Raw genomic sequence first — 20203 nt, 5'->3', positions numbered from 1 at the left:
TGTGTACAAACATATACATATAGAATGAAAGGAAACATTACACACCACACAAAACGAAAAACTTCTATATGGTGCATGAGGGAAAATACCTGATCTTAATAGAACTTTTCATGCTGAATTGAAATATGTAGCTAGTTCTTCTCCACCACACACAGTCTTTTATAGCATCCAGGTGAAAAGTGAAAGAAATGTGTATATTTACATGCATTCCTAAAATGCGAGTTGCTGTTATTCTTCTGTTTTTGCATCTTGAATGTCCAACAGTAATCAGCAAACATTGTTGCGCTCCACTTTCCACAGTATCTCTTCTGCATGGCTCTCTTGGTCTATACGCATGGCACAGATTGTCAGGGAAGATATCCAGGTGGGAGTCCAAGAAATGTATTTGAAGGGACATATTACATCCCATATCTGTGACAGTTTGCTTACAATCTCTTGGTAGTTCAGGGCTTTATGATTCTCACGGAAACTTTTGAACACTGATTTTTCAACTATGTGCAACAAATCTTCGAATTTTTAATATCAAAGCAAAGTTCTTACTTGGGAGGGTTAATAGAAATTCCAGCCTTGGTTTTAACATCACTAATACAGGAGATTTTTTTATTCAGATAATGAAACCCAGCACACTGAAAGACCTACCTTTATACATGGAGTGGAAGGGAAAGAATCATGGAGTAGATAGAGATGGATGTAAAACTTAAACATTTTTTCGTCTTCCCCGAACATGAAAATTCAACAATTATCGCTCCGAAAGCAGTTCCAATGCAAGAAATTCCGATTTCCGCACGAACACGCTGCTGCCTTCCTGAATGCAGTCCCGAATGATCCCGATTGTGACTTCGGCACCCACCCGATCCGCGTTCCTGCCGATTTCCGCAGAAATCTGTTTCTTCTGCTTGGTACCCTACAAATTTGGAAGGTAACCCCATTGGCTCAATCAGCCCCGACCACGTGTTTGGGTCTGCCCGCGCTTACCCTCTCTCGCACTTCTTTCCCCGTTCTAAGCATCGAGGGTACCCAAGATTTTGACAGCATATGCAGTGTTGACAGTAGTCAACATATTTTTTTCTGGAATGCTTAGCTTACTAGCATTTAGCAGCCACGCGTAGATAGATTAGTTGGGTTCCTTTCGGTTGACCCATGTTGCGTACCCTAGTTTAAATGTCACCGCACGCCACTGGTGTTTTCTACATTTGATTGCTTTTTCTGCAAGTCAGTAAGATTTTGACAAAGAGTTTTGGAACAAATAGTTCCTTTCTACGCCCATATAAGTTGTACAATTTCAATTCGATTTAAAAAATATGATGAAAATTTTAGAAAAAATACGTCCAATATTTTGAAAAGTACGTTGAACATTTTTGGAAAATACTTTGATAATTTTGTGAATGGTGAGTTAATTTTTTAGTGCCCTCATTATATGGCAAATTTTATTTACTTTTATAATAATATTTTGGTGCATTTGCTTCAAGATTCTAAGCTTGTAATTCTATTAGACAATTTCATTTTTTTTATTACTTTTCTTTTAATTGCTGATAAAAATGTCCGAAATGGACATGTTTGCGTTCATGTATATTTCACCTGATTTCCAGCAAGTGCTAGTGTAATTCAACCTCCATTTGCATCAATAATTACGTAAATAACGTTGGTTTTGATGAGGCGGCACCGAGTGCCGCGTGCAGGACATTTGTGCTGCAATGAGGATGCGGATGATAGAGGGTTAAGCTATTAGAACAGACGAAAATTTGTTCTCATTATGCAAAACCACAGCCTTGAAAGTAGTTTCAGAAGTGTAAACAGACAGACTCTCCTATATTGTGATGTTCATGGGAAAATTCATATATCTCAGTGCAAATGTTGCAATACAGTAAATCATCTTAAAAATAGAAAACTTGAAACTCTTCCTGTGTTTTCAAGAGAGACACACTCTTGTGTCATGCTGATGTAGTCTTTCAGTGTAGAACACAAAAGTTCAGCTTTTATTTCAGACACTTTCGAATTCTGAAGAAGGTCATTTAAATCACCTTGAGTTTAACATGAGACATTCCCAGGAATTCCTATATGATCAGGCCATAAATTGGTGATTTTGTCACAGGAAACCTGTGATATCAAGGAGAAAAATTGATTGCATGTTTGAAGTCAGCATGAAAAGTTTTATCAGAAACACCCTCTATCTTCCGTGCCAAAAATCATGTTGACTAGTTTTATTGTATGTGTGAATACACCCTCAATAATAAAAAAAGTGCATTATTGTCAATATTCTACATTGTATAGTTGTGAAATTCTGCTTCTATGAATGGTCAGTTGAAAGACCACAAAAAGAACCAAATGGGGAGTGCATTACTGTTTTTGACATGGTAGGGGATGACTTTTTGAATTGCATCATGACTGGGTACGAAACATGGGTGTTGCATGAGACTCCGGAAACAAAACGATAGTCCATGGAGTGGAGGCACATGTCCTCACCACAAAAGACCAAAGCCAGACTGGTACTGACCACTCGGAAGGTGTTTTAGGACAGATAAGGTGCATTGCTTGTGGACTTTTTGGAGCGCAGCAGAACCATCAACACCAACATCTATTTTCTTGTAGTTTACGGTTATTACAAGCATAAGAAAACAGTTTTTTCTTTGTGACGTTTCAGGAGAACACACGCTCCTTTCATCAGACATTTATTTTCATTTTGACTAAAGATTCTTTAGTCAAAATGAAAATAAATGTCTGATGAAAGGAGCGTGTGTTCTCCTGAAACGTCACAAAGAAAAAACTGTTTTCTTATGCTTGTAATAACCGTAAACTACAAGAAAATAATTCTATCATGCAAGCAATGCGTACATACAAGAAAAACCAACATCTATTGCGCAACTCTATGAAAATTGTGTCCTGCAATCCAAAACAAGCAACGTGGCATGTTGAGCTGTGGTATTGTTTTGATTCACAACAATGCTCGTCCCCATACTGTGGCTGCATCGCAACGACGCCTTACAGACTTTGGCTGGGAAACATTTTCTTATCCCTCATATATCCCAGACCTTGCCCCTCTGATTTTCATCTCTTTTTGTACCTGCTGGCCAGAGCTTCGAGGATGATGATGCGGTCAAACAACCTGTTACCACTTGGTTATCAACGAAAGCAGCATCATTCTTCGATATGGGGATACAAAATATGGTGTCTCGTTATGAGAAGCATCTCAACAGGGATGGCAATTATGTTGAAACATAGTCCAAGCCCTGTACAATGAAGTGTTTTGTTCCATTACATTTTGTGTCTTTTAATTGCCCAATGGGACTTACTTTCTGGATGACCCTGGTATATTAACAACATTTTGATTTTTCAAAAGAAGTGCACATTTTTCTATGTTTATAACTGTCCTAAAATGTAGTTTCTTTACCTACAACAAAACTTACAGGAGCAGCCTCCTGGTGCTATACATAAAAAAAATGAACAAACCATTCAAGGTCTTCACAGAACATTTACAACTTTATATCAGCAGTTACATGCCAATGGTATCCAGTTTACAAAGGCTTCTTCTGCACTGCAGGAATTTGTCTTCAGAAGTAAATATCAGCCCAACCACAGGAAAAATAGATCTTTCTGTAAGATGCCTAATTGAAATAACTGTGAACTAAAATGAAGCATGCACTTTTACAATACAATACAATTTAATGTCAACATAATTTCACTCATATCTAAGGATCACTAAATTATGGCACTGTATATACTGTCTGTTGAATCCTAAATACCTGCTCATGAATAACATGATAACAACACAAAAAAAAGAAACAAATGAATATTAAATAAAAAAAACACACAATAACAAAGAATTCAAAATAATAAAAACTCATTACAAAAATACAAATATTTTCTTAACTTTTTCAAACATATGTACAAGCTGTTTCAATAAATCAGGCATTTTTGTTTGCTGCAGAAAGCTTTTTTCTTGGTAACACTTATTGACTGTCATTTGTTTAACAAAACTACATCATTTTCAAAACTTGGATTGGTGAACTACACTGCAACATGCAGTTGCTGCAGTCACCGGATTTCATTGTTTCCGATTCCCTTCTGTGTGGGGCACCTGAAGAGCAAGTCAGCCACAGACCACTGAGGAGCTCAAAATCAACATCTATATGGAAATCAGTACCGTTTTGTTGATTCGCAAATGGCAGCGTGTAAGAATGCATTTATTGTGTTTATAATGTTTGTCACAATAAAGCACACATCTCATTTAAAAATGCCTATTTTATGGAAACACACTGTATTTATTGCCATCCCTATTCAAGTTTAACTTATGTTACAGCACTTCATTCTAATTTAAGATTACTTATCCAATGAATAATCAAACAAATAAGAAATCAGAATACACACAATACATTTAAACTCACATAAAAAATAAAAACACTTAACGAAGTTACATTTTGTCATTATTCAACAATCTCCGAAACACAGTAACAAATTTGGCAGTGAAAAAAAATTATGTACTTGACATTACATTTTTTTTAAAAAAATAAGTTAAGTTCCTCACATTTGAAAATGTATATGTTGAAAAGTGTAAGAGATATTTACACTGGGTTTTCTGCATTATGAAGTCTCATCCATTGAGATATTTTTTAATGCTAAAAATTATCAGTTTACGCCACACAGAAAATTATATAAATTAATAACTGGTGAAAGGCAGTGTTAAATTTTTTTCAGAAATGCATTTTTGAGTGAGGAAAATATGTAAGAAATTATCAAAGGGTTATAATTAGATGTCGGATGCCATGTCAATCTGTCATTTGCGACCAATATTGATGATGTGCAGCATTTGATAGATTTTTGACTGGCGAATTTATGGGTTGAGTGGTGAAAAAGTGCCATTTTTGGTACATATCCTCCGAAATTGGCAACACTAGCAGGTCGAAATTTTGTCAACAGACTCATGCAACATATGCTTAAATATTGGCCATACTCCATGACATGGGTTAGGTGGCAGAACAGCCTCAGGCTGAACCTCGCCCATGGAAATAAAGAAATAAAAAATCATCAAAATTTCGTACATAATACAGCAAAAGATCACAGTCGCCAGGCTGAAAATTCTAGTCGCCATGGCGACCTGGCAACCGGGATTTTTCAAGCCCTGGCATTTAGTCTCACCACTGTTGCTATGTGGCTTTCTAGAATACAGTCTGTTATAATTTCTGTCAAGTATGCATAGGTAGTTCCCAACTAATTGTTCTGGTGACGTTGGATCAATAGCAAAATTCTGGAGACTAGAGACCAGAATCACTTGCACCAAAGGCATGACATTGCAGCAAACTTACTGTCTTGTTACACCTTATATTAGTGAAACAATACCTTTTCCTGATGAACAGAATATTATCAGGGATGAAAGGGTTAAATTTTAACACTTTTCTTTCCAAATTCAAATGTTAACTTATCGTAGAATAGAAATTTCCATCTTTTTTAAAATTAAACATTTGACTTTCAAAAGTCAAAGTTTCTTTCATAACATATTATTTGTATTTCAAAGGAGAAAAAAACAAGCATTTTTCTTCACTTGCTTGTTTCCTCTGAAATTTTAGTAACCTGTTCATCGTCGATTCCTTAATGTCTTGTCAGGTATGTTATTATTCATTTCATTTCCTCTATTGTTAAAGTCTAAAAATTGACAACACATGGTTGTGTGTGTGTGTACATGTGTAAATAATGTTTCACCAACTCTAAACAGTGTAGATTTTTTCCTAGGACTTGTTCAATACTGTACACAATGTGTAAATCTATTATAAATAATAACTTTACTCGGATGAGATGGACGGATGACAGTTACTGAAGCAAAGAAGGGGACGGTTACCAACTTTGTGAATTACCACTGTATGTATAATTTAAGGCACAAAATTATCAATGGAACATACAAGCTACATTCACTTACGTTAATAGATTTTCCTTTAATTGAGCACATTTAAATTAAATTACTTATGGCATGAAGAATACAATATCAACATTTACCTCATAATGGACACATTGGTATATGTAATGTTACTTCTTCAAGAGAATTTTCTGCCCAAAGTAGAAAACCAATAGTACTTATACATATTTTCTATCATATGTACCCACACACAACAGTGCTTTTCCCAAATGAAGTAATTGTTACCAGCAACAATTGCATATGTATATTATGCATATCACATGCTAATAGGATGGCACAATAACAGGCCATACAGCGACAAAAGTGGCCTGTATATATAAGTGAAAACAATAATACTTCCATAGTAACATTACTCAATCTTTTGATCACAAAATTAGTGAATAAAATATGAATTTGTGCAGCCGAGCAGACTGCTTATTTTGAGTGTCTAAGTTCAACTAAGAGATCAAACGGTCAGTTGTCTATGCTTAGTTACAACACACGTTTGTTCATGAGTAGAAAAAAACATGAATCGGGGTGGGGGGGGGGGGAGATGTACAAGTGTTGAATCAATGTTTAAACTCACAAGTCAATAATAACAGATAACCAATAATGTATATGTGATTTTCTTTACAGCCAAACAATGAACAATGCTGAGTTGTAGTAGGTTGCAAAGGTCGGGTTCTTTATTGCATCATGACTACAGCTTGGATTTTACCCTAAATGCATATCTTGTTCCAGTGAACATATTTGTAGGCTTTCAGTTTTCAGTGCAGATGTATAACTTGAATATGAGTGCCTAAAATGCCTTAAGAAATGGGAAAAAAATAATGCTTGAACTGTGATTGGTGTCCTCCTGTTGTCACTTTACCACAAGTAGGTTAAGGTGGTATAGATGTCTTCCCAATGGCTAGAATTTACAATAAATCTTCAATTAACATAATGAGTAAAGAGTGATTTGCCTTTGATGTCCCAACTGACCACCATTTCTTTTTTCACATTGGAGAACCATATGAAAAATGGATTGCTTTGAAATAAAGTAGTAATTGAAAGGGAAGTGGCTTACTTTTTTCCCCTTCCACACGAAAAATAATATTATAAAAGAAGAATTTACAAACTTGTGTCACGTCCGGAAGAAATTTTGAAATGTGAAAGTGATTAGTTCTGTGCATAAACTCCTTTTGTGTGACTTACTGCTCGTTTGTTATTTTGGTTGAAAAGAAAAACTGTACAAACATATTTAGTTACCTGATAAATAGGGAAACATTATCAATATTTATCTTATATATTAATTACTGTGGCTAACATTTTGAACAAGTGTGCAAAGGGTCCAAATGGTACATTCGCCTGAAAGAGGCATTTAATTTTACTAATAAATAGACCTACATGCACACAGTAATCAAATTTCTTACAGTGTATTAAGAAGAGTTAAATTTCATTAGAAAATTCATAAGGCAATTTCAACTGTCCAACATATGTAAAAATCACTAAATCAATATCTTTTAAAAATAAAACATAATGTGAGTATATATATAAGAATGACGAACATAAATACTAATTTCTGAAAATAATTTAGTTTCCGTAAAAAAAAATCTATTATGATAGTACCTTTTCTTGTGTAGATCATGTTCCTTATTAGAGAATATTGTTACAAATGTAACAAAAATAGCTTCATAACCAATTATGAAGTTCGAAACATGTACATTTGGTTGATAATGTCTATTATAGACATTCAAATTTTCTCACATGATTAACTTCAAAACATGCAACAAAATGTACAACCTTTGAAGATTTGCAGTGTTCTTATTCCTGGCAACTTCTTATGCCCTTTTGAACATGCAGCATTCAACATGCAATGTTGGAATTTGCATCTGCAACAGCATTGTAACACACCTCAAACTTTTGTTCTATTAACAAATTAGATGTTTGGTGCATGAACATATGTTCTGAACCAGAATGAACACTTATTCATTATCATTTTCATCTTCACTGTCAGTTGTTTCTTCCTCTGGTTCACTGTAATCACTTTCATTAGTGCCCTCACCTGTATTTTGTGGGCTATTATTTTGAGTACAAGAATACTCAACAACTGTTTTAACATCAGTTTCATGATTATTACCTGATGCATCATTTTTCTTTAAAACATTCCAAATGTCACTTGCCATTGACGAGTCGAAGCCAACTTCCTTCAATGTGCGCAACGCTTCGTCTTCACAGATGGACAAATCGTCCTCTCCAACCCCTCCGCCACTTGATGACAAGTCCTGCTCTTTAATATCCAACAGAACTCTTTCCTGACTCGCTTTCCAGCTGGGTTTTGTTTTCGATGCTTTGCTGTACTCCAAGTCATGTTGTGACTGCAAGGAAAACTTTGAAGCACTTGTTGGCTGAGAAATAGAAAGCCCTTTCCCACTTTCACTATCAAAGACCGATAACTTGCTCTTACTATTAACGTAGCCCAGGCCATAGTTCAAGCTGTCCAGTGAATCGTCTTTTGGGATTCCCAAGTCGATACTCAACCGTTCGATGAGCATGAGCATGTGATCCTAGAATAACAATTACAAAACTATATATGGTAAAGCATTGCAGACAGGACAGATCAATCAGTATGCTATTGGTAGCAAATAATTTAGTTAAAATGATGGTATATCCATATTTCTATTAATATAACTATTAGGAAATCTTGGAAAAGAAATTAAACACAAATCAGGAAGCCTTGGAAAAATAAATTGCAGGGTAGGTTAGACCAAAATAGTGAAATGTTAAAGGTTGAATCTTGTCAGATTTGGGAGTCTAAGTTTGATAAATTGTTAAGTAAATGTCTAAATACTACAGCTGAGCTGATACCATTCCGAAGTGATACCCATAGTGATGCCAGAGGATTTTAACATTTAAAATTTGTATTCAGAATATTTAAAAATATTAATATATACAGTTGAACTTTAATTTTTAAGTTTTTCATGTTACCAAGATGAAAGACCTTAAAATGCACGAAAATGTATAATCCGGGAAAATTTTATAGTATTATGCTCTATTGGGACCAAGGACATTGAATGTATATACGTAATATGTCTGAAAAGTAAGTTCCGTGTGCAATTTGTGTTCCAGCAACACTGCGATCACAAGGGTGCAGATGCGTGCCAAGCTGTTTGACACATTGACAAGTCACAGATGTCAGTTGGAGGAAAGATAGTAGTGCAAATGCTCAAGAATGTTCAAGAAAATCGAGATGGCTGCTGCATGTGAAGTACAGTCTGGGATCCGATATTTGAATGCATGGAATGTGTCAGCAGCTGAAATCCAACATCAGATTGGTGAGATGAATGGGGAACAGATCATGAGTGCCTCAATGGTAGGAAGATGGGTGCGACAGTTTATCAAAGGGCAGAACAATGCCACCATCTCTGGTGGCTGACAACTTGGTCTGTGCAGAGAAGATAATATTACAGAGAACAGACGATTCACCCTGTCGGCACTTTCCACACTGCTGTTCAACATGCCGTTACCACTTGGTTATCATCACCGGTGGCATCTTTTTACGATACGGGGATACAAAACATGATGTCTCGTTATAAGTATTTGAACAATGGTGGCTACTATGTTGAAAGTTAGTCCAAGATATGTACTTCAGTGTGCAATAAAGGTTTCTGTTCCACTACATTTTGTGTTTTTAATTGGCAAACGGAACTTATTTTCTGAATGACGCCCATATAATGTGGAAAAATGTAATATCGACGTTCTACTGTAATTACATCACTGAAATTATATAGGGTATCTACCAAAATAACAAATCCAAAATTCTTGACTTTTTCTTGACCTTTTGACCTTCCCCCCCTTTTTCTTAACATGTATATAATCACCCCCTACTTAGGTAGTTGGAAATTAAGAAAAGCTACACCTCCTATACGCCTTCATGGCGTGGTGCTATGCACAGGGGAGCACTTTACTTTTTTTAAAAATTATTATTATTCAATGAAAAACCCCTATCACAAGGCTGGTTAAGATGAAAACTGAAGCTGTACTTTAACAAGAGATTTAGATTGGCTTTAATTTACTATTAATGCATGTAAAAATTAATGCTTCAGACTTTATCCTGGATGGGGAATGGCCACGTTACTTTAATATTTTTACAAAACTTTACGAATATGTAATTTTTAAGAAACAAAGCGAAAAAATCTTAGCCACAATTCAATACAATTTTAGATTTCCAAATATTCAATTTTATCAAATTCCACTACAGGTATGTAACAATGTAAATTCACTATACTATAAAAAATAGCAAAAATTCTTGACTACAAGCATAATGTCTTGACTTCCTTGACCTACCTGTTGATTTCTTGACATTCTTGACTGGTAGACACCATGTTATATCATATAAATATTGCTCTGCAATATTCAAAGAATCAAAAATTTTAAATGAGAAAAGAATCAAGTGACACCTTCTTTCACAGGTCAATTAATTTTGAACAACTTCTATGCGAAATACAGCTTGGTATGGATAGCCATGTTCTACCCAAGCGAGTGCACACTCAGAGTCCAGCATAAACTCCACGGCTGTAACTCGTTGGTCCATGCCGCTGTTCGAATCATATGTACTGTCCAGCAAAGAACTATGCAACCAGAAATCACCACTTGAGGCAGCACTATAGGACTGGATTTTACGATACGAACAGAATGAAGTATGGTATCCAAAGGCAGTCTATAGTCCTAACTGTTGGATTTCACATTTAGGCAACTCTGGCACTCGACCGTTCTTATGCAGCTCATTTCTTCTTTCAACTCCACTAGGTCTGTTGAAATCTCACCACACGTAGTAAGAAAGGAATGTGCTGTTTATACTTATTAAGTAATGAACAAAATGTATTTTCCAGAACAAGGCATAAGTCAGTATATTGTGTCAAATAAATTATAATGTTAATAGGTCTACAAATACTTCTATTCACATGAAATGTATCATACATACCGTATCAAGTTTCCCTCGATTTGCATCAATGTGAGACTGGAATATGTGCTTAAGAGATCTGTTGGTGTAAACATCTCTTACCAAAATATCTTGGGTGACCTCTTTTAGAAACTTAAGGTACTTAATATCATCAATTCTGAAAAAAAAAAAAGTAGTTATATTTCAGGTACAACATGATAATATTTGCCCCTTTCTTTATTTCACATTATGTATCATGCTTCTCAACATGTACTTTTTCATTGTAACAATACGAATGTGACATACGTACCTTCGTATGTATACTAATAAAAAAATTAAAGTCAAGAACTGCAACATCTTTATTAATTTCAGAGAAATGTGTTAAATGATGCCACATGTTACTGGGACAACTGCACTCTCAGTCACCTTCGGGGGGGGGGGGGGGGGGCACAGGCGGTGGGGATTAGAGAAGTCTATTTTGTCACACATTTTCAAAATCATTTCAGAGATATCACAGAAATCGATACGCATTGACTTAAACTCTGATACTGTTTCTGGAACAAGACTTGAATTGGAAATTTCTACGTGGAACTTTTCCTAACTGGCCCTACTTCGAACACAGGCTTTTGAGGCATGATTTTGGGCACATAAATTCCAAAGACTTGCCATTTTGTTCACGAAAGCTTGCATTTTTATCACTTATAGAATATTTTATACACATTTCTTCTAAATTAGTTTGAAGCATACAGACATCATATAATGCACAGCTTAAGAAAGAGAATGCAATACATATTAACTGTGGGTTATCAAAAATTGACCATCTGAGAAGGGGGGTGCAACGATAAATTTAGCCAAAATGATCATAAATAGGGGTAGTGTGTGGTTGAATCAATGCATGAAAACTCCACAGAACAGCAGCCCTTTGAGGGCTAAGGTCAAAACTTTCTGCCGGGTAACACACAGGCAACAATTAGAACCCATTCACTTTTGTTTCAGTGCTGAGTAAACATCGAACATTTGCAGCTCCCAATTGAAATTCTCAACCTCTCCCGCTCTCCCATTTGGATTCCCAGGAAGCCTGATATATGTTGGTGAGTTTGTTTTCTAAGTCTATTTTATGCACACATAGGCTATTCTGGACTGGACCTACAGTCTAAAGTACAATTTCAGCAACTATGTACCTCTACTGGGTTTCGAACCTGAGATCCCTTAGCATAATACATGCAAATGCACTGAAAATTCCTAAATTGAACACAAAATAAGAGAAAGATAATTGACACTCCAAGATTGATTGTGCAATGCACCAAAGTTTGAGAAAAACCTTTGAACACACACACAGCTAGACAATTAAGTAATAGGACAGACACATTTTGTATTGTCAAAACTGTAAATGTACATATGGCCCATAATCTACAGTATGACAACACAAAATGAACGAGCTCTGAGCATCCTGGGGATATATGCCTCCATGTTCTGAAGAAAGTGTAAGGGTGTCATCATATAAACTGTTAAGAAGCCGTGAGAGAACATCAACCTCATCAAATGAATTTTGAAATTACTTGCAGGAATAAAAATCTCTTAACCCCTTAAGTGTGGAGGGTGTATATATATATACGCCCTCTGCATTATGCTGCTGTAGTGCAGAGGCCGTATACTGAATTTGACGAAAAACCTACATTTTCCAGTAGCAACTTTTTCAACAAATCCCACACTTAAAGGGTTAAAATCCACACATTTGCGGACAAAGCATAGCATTTTACCTATGAGCCTAATGACAAAGGGTTTATTTATCATGAGTTTGTTCCAGATGGTGATGTCCATTACTATCTTGGTGCTCTGGAATGGTTATAGATGAGAATTATATGATGGGAAGAATTAACCTGTTTTTCGTAGAGAAGATATACGTATATAGAGAAAAGATAAAAACAAAACACTTAGTGTGTTTCATTTGTTATTCTGGCACATGGTATTTCTTTTGGCCATATCAAATAGTCATTATCAGTTGAAGTTAAAACAAAGATGCAAATCAAGAATTCAGCTGCTCTCAGGATAGTCCATGATCTGACTAAAGACCTGAGTTTGCACCTTTGTTTTAACTTCACCTGAAAATGACTGTTTGATACGGTCAAAAGAAATATGTCACAATTACAAATAAAACACGCCAAATGTTTTTACAAAGGATTTAGCCTTCCTAAATCTTATGAAAAGAATATAATTTGCCTAGAAAAATGCAAATGTTATAATTTATATCTTCATTATCATTGCCAATGTCAAAGGAGAGGGGTCAACGTGAACCTACATATTCAGGCACATGTTGCAACACATGACATAATAAAGTATGTTTTTATTTTAATTTAATAAATTTTCAACTTACTTTTTTTCCTGAGGCTGTCGTGGCAACTTGGAGTATGCTTCATCCGATTTCCCTTCTTTCTCTGCTGTGAATGGAGGAGCTTTATGTAGGAGTGCTGCGCCTACTCCCTGTTCAGGTGTCGGGCCACGAGTGGGGCCTCTGCTTTCTCCTGATGAGATGCCCCCATTGTAGGCTGAGTCCTTGCTGGATTCCTTCCCAGAGGATGTGCGGGAGAGCAGTGGAGCAATGCTGGACGAGGCCTTGATGGATCCCGCATTGGAGAGCAATCTGGCAGCCCTCTGGCGAGCCTCCCCTCGTGAAGCCTGCTCGGCAAGCCATTCCTCTTGGTCAGAGTCTGGCTCAATTTCCAGATGAGGCACGTCGGGACTAGCTGGAGATTCTTCATCCTATAGCAATGCAAATGCAAATAAAACATAAACAAACAAGTGTGCTTGCACGTGCACACACACATAACCAGGTATAATAAGTATTCCTAAAAGATATTTAAAAAAATACATTTATAAAATACTAAACTTCTTTTACTCACAATTAGTGAGTATGTACTATTTCCAAACAACGTTTCAGGAATCAATTGTCCCCTTCATCAGGTTCCTTCTTGACTAGCGAGATCAATTCATAGCCACGTCAAATTTAATTAAATAGAAGCTGTGAGATATATATATATATATCTTCAAATGATGTACAAATCAATGTCATTTTATATAAACTTTGCGAATCATGGCATGTAAGCTCGAAAAATACCATTTTTATTTTCCATATTTTTCCATATATTAGCATTTAGCACATATTTTGCATAATTTAGTTATTTTTACATATACTTTCCATATTTTCAAACATTTTTTGACATATATTGCATATTCATGCTAATATTACATTTTCCTTTCTTGTGTTAAATACCAAAGGTTTTCCCTTTACCTGTATTATGTTCCTTTTGTACTCTGTTTATTTGAAATCTTGACAATAGACAGTTCATCTGTTATTCTGACATTCTTGTTAACAAACACAGAATGTTTTCAGAGTGGAATCGATTGCATATTTTAAATATACTCCTATTAAAATGAAGTTTCAGTCGATGTAAATCTGTCTTTAGGGAACAAGTAGGAGATTCAAGTTTCAGCTCTTAAAACAATGTTTGATAGCCCATTGTTTTGGAAACAAAAAATAAAGAACATTTTGTATTTTAAATTTGCATTGCAATTAATGTCAGGTTATATCATTTTATTTAGATGGTGTGTGGCTTAATGAAAATTGCAATTTTCACAATTGTAAGCCCACATTTAATTTCATATTTTGATTAAAATAACTAAATGTATATTTACATATTCAACACTTTCTAGTAAATATAGATCCATTCCTGCACATAACATTTCTCTAACCATACACTGGGTGAGGTTTCATTTGTTCACCCCCCCCCCCAATGGAATCAATGACTTGCAGAAGTTATGCAAAATGTTTGAAAACTGTACAAAAGAGGCAAATGTATTTCGTATCACGCCACAGACGTGAATCAAACCTAGGACCCGGGCATCATAAATAAATAAGCATTTCACCACATATACCCATGATATTAAAACTGTATGGGGTGAGGGTGGGGGGGGGGTGGAAATCCATACTATCATAGGCAATAAGAACAATTAAGAAACTGTATTATAATGTCAAGGGAATACATTCTTGGTTAATAACTTACACACACAGAACACATTTCTAAAATACTTAGGGTTTTAGGAAAATTATGTGTTTACAGGTTATAACCCTGATTCATTAAATTAGGTCATGTCTATGCTGGGGGGAATCAGGCAACGTCGACATCTACAGTGCTTCAAAGGCAACATATCCTGTTGTGCTAATACTAGCAGAGACGATGACACACAGGTAAAACAGCGGCAGCAAAAAATCAGGCTAAGCCAGGCCGGTTCGGTAGCTCAGTAGTAGAGCAATGGCATGGCATGCCAGACCCAAGTTCGAGTCCTGGTCGAGCCTGCATTTTTCCTGAAAATTCTACATAAAATCCTGATATCTTTTATGTTTTGAATTCACTATAATATCATGCACTGTAAGGAACAATATTTATGTACATAATCTCAATACAAACAGCACAGAAGTTGAAATAAAAACTTTCAGAAACTTCTTGCTTGCATCAACAGGGAATGACGGTATTGGTTCTTTGGTAACTGTCATCTTGAATTGCCAAGGAAGAGATTGATCTGATGTGAATTCTTCATTCACATTAGAAATGTTGTTCCAACTTATGTGCTCCAGTTGCTAAGATAAGATTTTACACACTCATGCATGCACAGACGAAAAAAAAATTATGTCTTTTTTTTTTACTTTGCAAATGAACACACTATGTACATGTGTGCATGTATGTAAACTGAAAAAATTCACACTTTTAAATTACGTACATACAAAATAATTCTACTTACCTCTTTCTCACTTTCCACACTGTTATTCTGAGGTTTGGCAATGAATCTTCTACGAGGTGGGTGATACACCCTGAGGTCTCGTATCCTCGACTTTCCTTCTGTTTTCAGAATACGTGGTCTGTGTGGGGTTGCCTCAGAAATGAAATACTCACGATGCTGGTCAATCAGATCCAGGGGTGGAAACCTTCTCCCCTTCCTTATGAGCTGTGTTTCTGCAGTCACAGGATTCTTTATCTTTGCCCTTGGGCATTGCACACTGGTATACAATTGTTTCCTACATTTCTTTGAGATTGTTTCACTGCAACCAATGTCTGTTTGTGCATGAACACTATCACCATTCTCTTCCATTACGTATGCAATAGGTGAATGTTTAGAATCACGAAGAATTCGATCTACAAGATCTAACTCCGAAGCAGAAGGCTCACTGCTCGAGGCAGATTTTGTTGAGGAGGGGGATTCTGGTTCTATGCTACTTGCATACTGGCACTTGCTCGATGTAAGTTGCTTGTTTTGCTGCTTGTACGTTTGTGGAGCAGATGTGTCAACACATTTTTTGGCTGAATAGACTCTTCGATAATGATTGGACATCTGGAGGAAGGCTTGGTGTTGGCTAATGCAGTTTGTTGTAACTGGTGCATACACTAGAAAATAAAACAAAAGAAACATCAATTTCGAGAATGTATGATTGTTGCCACAATACTTTTAATCATACTGATTGGCTGTTATCCCATAAATATACGAGTGATGAAAATGGAAAAGTTTGATTTCTCAATCAAAGTCTCAAGTTCAAAATAAATATATCCCCCCCCCCCCCCACACACACACTCTCTCTCTCTGTTGCTTCATATGTGACAATGGTAAGTATAGGCACAGAGGTTTGGACTCCCTTCAGAAATAAATACTAATAATAGAGGTTAAACATTTACAATTATACAGGGTGTCATTTTAATGGCGCCCACGGACCACGGAAACGTATAGAGGACATCAAAACAAACAACTTTTCTCAGTAACATTTTTCTCGTTGGTGCATCGTTTCAGCGCTACAGTCGTTCAAAAAAGCCCGTTTTGCCGCCTGGCAACCACACACAACATATGATTGCATTTGTGACGTCATATCCCGTCGTGAAGCGATGCGTTCCAGGGTTGCCAGGAACACGCATATTCTGTGAAAAATGACATAGCTTCAATCAGCCATATTATGTACCATAACACAAAACGAGAAAACACGTTCTGTAACCTAACAGGAAGTAAACAAACGATACGAAAAATAGTAGAAAGAAAATAGAATTCAAGTGGAACTGGTCATATCGAATTTTGTCTCAGCTTACATGTCAAATATTTGCAAATCTAGTTACCAAGTTGGCATCAACAATTTAGTCTATTCACTTCGTTCTTCTGATACTAGTTGTCTGTGACACACTGAACAGATGACAAAATAGAAATGAAAGAACTCAAAATTCCAAAGGTAAGCAACAGAAAATATAATGTATATTCAGAGCATTATGAGGTAAGTGTCAAAAATGATTGAAAATACAGGGATATAAGTAGTAGTAATACAAGCTCTACGATGACTTTGTGTTTATCTATGCACCGGATACACATGTGATAGTTTGCAAATGTGAACAGGGCAGTATATTCGGCACTGATTCATAATTAGATTGTTACTGTGGTTGTACTTGTTTTAGCCGTAATGTAACAACGTGAACCTCGGATACTTCCGTTATCAGCGCAAAAGTACCGCATGGCATCTGGATACAAACCTGTAGATATCAACCTTGCAACGAGATTTGCAAATATTTGACATGTAGCTGGGCGTAAACAGCCACGTGTAAGCTGTAAGTCCAATAAAATTTATTGATGTTGATATTTCAGATGTAGGCTGAGACAAAATCTAACATTGACATTTCATTTTGAATACGTTTTTTACCATTTCTCATATCGTTGGTTCACTTCCCCCTTCCCCTAAGATGACTGCTGATCTTCTGGCTGGTAGGCTATGATGTTCGGTCTGCTGCACTTGTTTCTCGCTTCGTTTTACAGATAATAATGTGGTTGGTAGTTTGTCATTTTTCAAAAAATTTGTGTTCCTTGCAACCCTACCGTGCGCTGTTTCGCCGCAGGATATGACGTCACAGGTACGATCAAATGTTGTGTTGGGTTGCCAGCATCCAGGCGGCAAAACGGTCTTTTTTGAACGGCTGTAGCGTCGAATCGACGCACCAACGAGAAAAATGTTACTGGGAAAAGTTGTTTGTTTTGATGTCCTCTATACGAATCTGTAGTCCGTGGGCGCCATTAAAATGACACCCTGTATATTAATTTATATAGGTAGTTGAAAATTGGAGGATTTGTATTCTGGAAAATAAATATTTTACCACCATCTAAATAGAGGTATTAATTGGGGAAATAATAGAAATTATGTTATTGTGAAATTAAGGCAGTTAATATATTGCTGTTTTCTTAAAATACTAGACATGATGGGTAAAAATGGATTTCATTTTTGGAATCAGCATGCTGAAATTATTCAGAAACAACAGTCATCTAAGAGAACAGTCATATCTAAGAGACATCTAACCCCTTGTCGACCAGTGATCCAATATATCTATAAATGGACATAAACATACAATCTCCATGCCCTACTTTTCTCAAAAGTAAATGTCTCAATATGCAGGGTTCCTTGCAATGGAGTTACCTGCTAACACACATTTATTAAGGAGGTGAATGATCCATGTAGATTCTTCAAGGAACATTCTGGAATTTTGTATCAGATCGGCAAATTTTTTGTATCAGTACTTTATCGATATCGGCCAAAATTTCTATTGGCCCATCCCTAATATATATGCACAGCAATGTTTCAAACAATTGCATATCTCCCATGCTACCAGAAAATTTAAGGTTGTTGAACTTCTGGTTTTGTTTTGCTTTCATGCCTGTATTGGTGTTTAATTTATATTATATCTAATTAATAATGTTTACAATAAATAATAGAGCTGAGCCGATACCACCATTTGCCGATACCGATACTTGTATAGTTCCAGTACAAAATAACAAAGGTTAGTTATCATACTAACTCGTCACATCACTAGGCACATACTTAAATATATTTAATTTGGGGAGCTAGTCCGAGCCAAGTGTCTCAGAAATATTATAATAAAATTGTTTATATTTAATACGTTAATATAATTATTTGTAATAATATGAAAATTAATTAATTAGTACTTAATTTCTCCGATGTGTATCGAGTATTGTTGTATGTAACCACAAACTAAGAAATGGAGGAAAGACAAAGTTAATACTTATTTTGTTCTTTCTACGAGGCTTGTCCGGAAAGTAAGGATACAAACCAAAAATAAGATATAAAATAAATGTATTGCTCGCAACTAAAGTTACACTTGTTACACTGATACAGAGGCTATTTCTCCACATAAGTGCCACCATTGTCCAAACATTTGTTCAAATGCAGAACAAGTTTTTGTATCCCTGAATCGTAGAAATCCATCGCCTGCATCTGGAACCAAGTTGTGACTTCTTCCCTGACTTCATCGTCGTCGGCAAAGTGTTTTCCACCAAGATTTTTCTTGAGGTACAGGAACAGGTGGTAGTCTCTGGGTGCAAGCTCGGGGCTGTATGGCGGATGGTGAAGGACCTCCAATTGAAACTGTGCAAGCAGATCCTTGGTGACATTTGCTGCATGGGGGCGGGCATTGTCATGAATAAAGCAGATTCTGTGTTCGTCAGTCAAATGTTTTGGGACCCAGCGTGCACATAACTTTCTGTACCCTAACCCACTCACAACTTCATGAATAGTGGTTTTCGAACTGTCAGGAAACATCACACACAATTCTCGAATTGTCACCCGCCTATTCGCATGCACCTCTCTGCTTCAATACGATTGCGAAGGTCGTCAGTGATCACGGACGACCTCCCACTTCTCTCTTCATCACGTCGACCTTCTGCGAAGGCACGGCACCATTTTGCCACATTTTGATGATTCATTACGGTCCCGTACACAGTCACAATTTCTCGGTGCATCTCTGATGGACGCTTTCCTTGTGCCTGCAAAAACCTGATGACGGCACGCACTTCGCACTTGGTGGGATTCGGTATCCTCGCTGCCATTTTCAACGTGTGTTCCTCACACAAGACTCAGCGCAGGACTGACGACTCGCTCCCAATCCTTGTTGTATGGATCACGGTTACTGCCAGTGTTGCCAACTCTGGTACACATTTTTCCCCTAACGTGCAAATGTGTTTGTTCTTTACTTTCCGGACAAGCCTCATATCTTGACTAAAAAATATTGTTATTACATAAATAGTAAAAATACACTATGATATCAGAGATAAAACAGCAAATATTCATCATCTAGCTTATGTGTAGTTAAGACCGCTAAAATTTGTGTAAAAAAAACAGTCATGGCAAGGAAATTTATGTCAAAGAAGTAAAAAAAATTGAATATTTATTGAATAACAAAAAGAATGATGGTATGTCCATTTGATGAAAAGTAAAGTTCCTGATAAATCTTTTATGTACACTATTGTAAGTAGTGGTGTACATAAATCTATAAAGGGGCATCTCCGATGGTGTCGCCGTCGACTTGTAA

General features: G+C 36.3%; 1 protein-coding gene across 1 annotated transcript in view; it reads right to left on the bottom strand.

Moving 5' to 3' along the window:
- Nucleotides 1-2787: 2787 nt before the first annotated feature.
- LOC145985079 (uncharacterized) overlaps nt 2788-20203 on the bottom strand; it is a 28748-nt gene continuing 11332 nt past the window's right edge. The window contains exons 3-6 of the mRNA XM_083118653.1: nt 15603-16243; nt 13180-13565; nt 10848-10983; nt 2788-8430 (exon numbers count right to left, since the gene is read on the bottom strand). Of these exons, the coding sequence (XP_082974779.1) occupies nt 7849-8430; nt 10848-10983; nt 13180-13565; nt 15603-16243 (1745 nt within the window). The 3' untranslated portion in view covers nt 2788-7848. The remainder of the gene's footprint in view (nt 8431-10847; nt 10984-13179; nt 13566-15602; nt 16244-20203) is intronic.

Source organism: Lepisma saccharinum, chromosome 3 (assembly GCF_977018435.1).
Source record: "Lepisma saccharinum chromosome 3, izLepSacc3.1, whole genome shotgun sequence".
Lineage (NCBI taxonomy): Eukaryota > Metazoa > Arthropoda > Insecta > Zygentoma > Lepismatidae > Lepisma > Lepisma saccharinum.
This window is presented reverse-complemented; position numbering and strand designations above follow the sequence as displayed.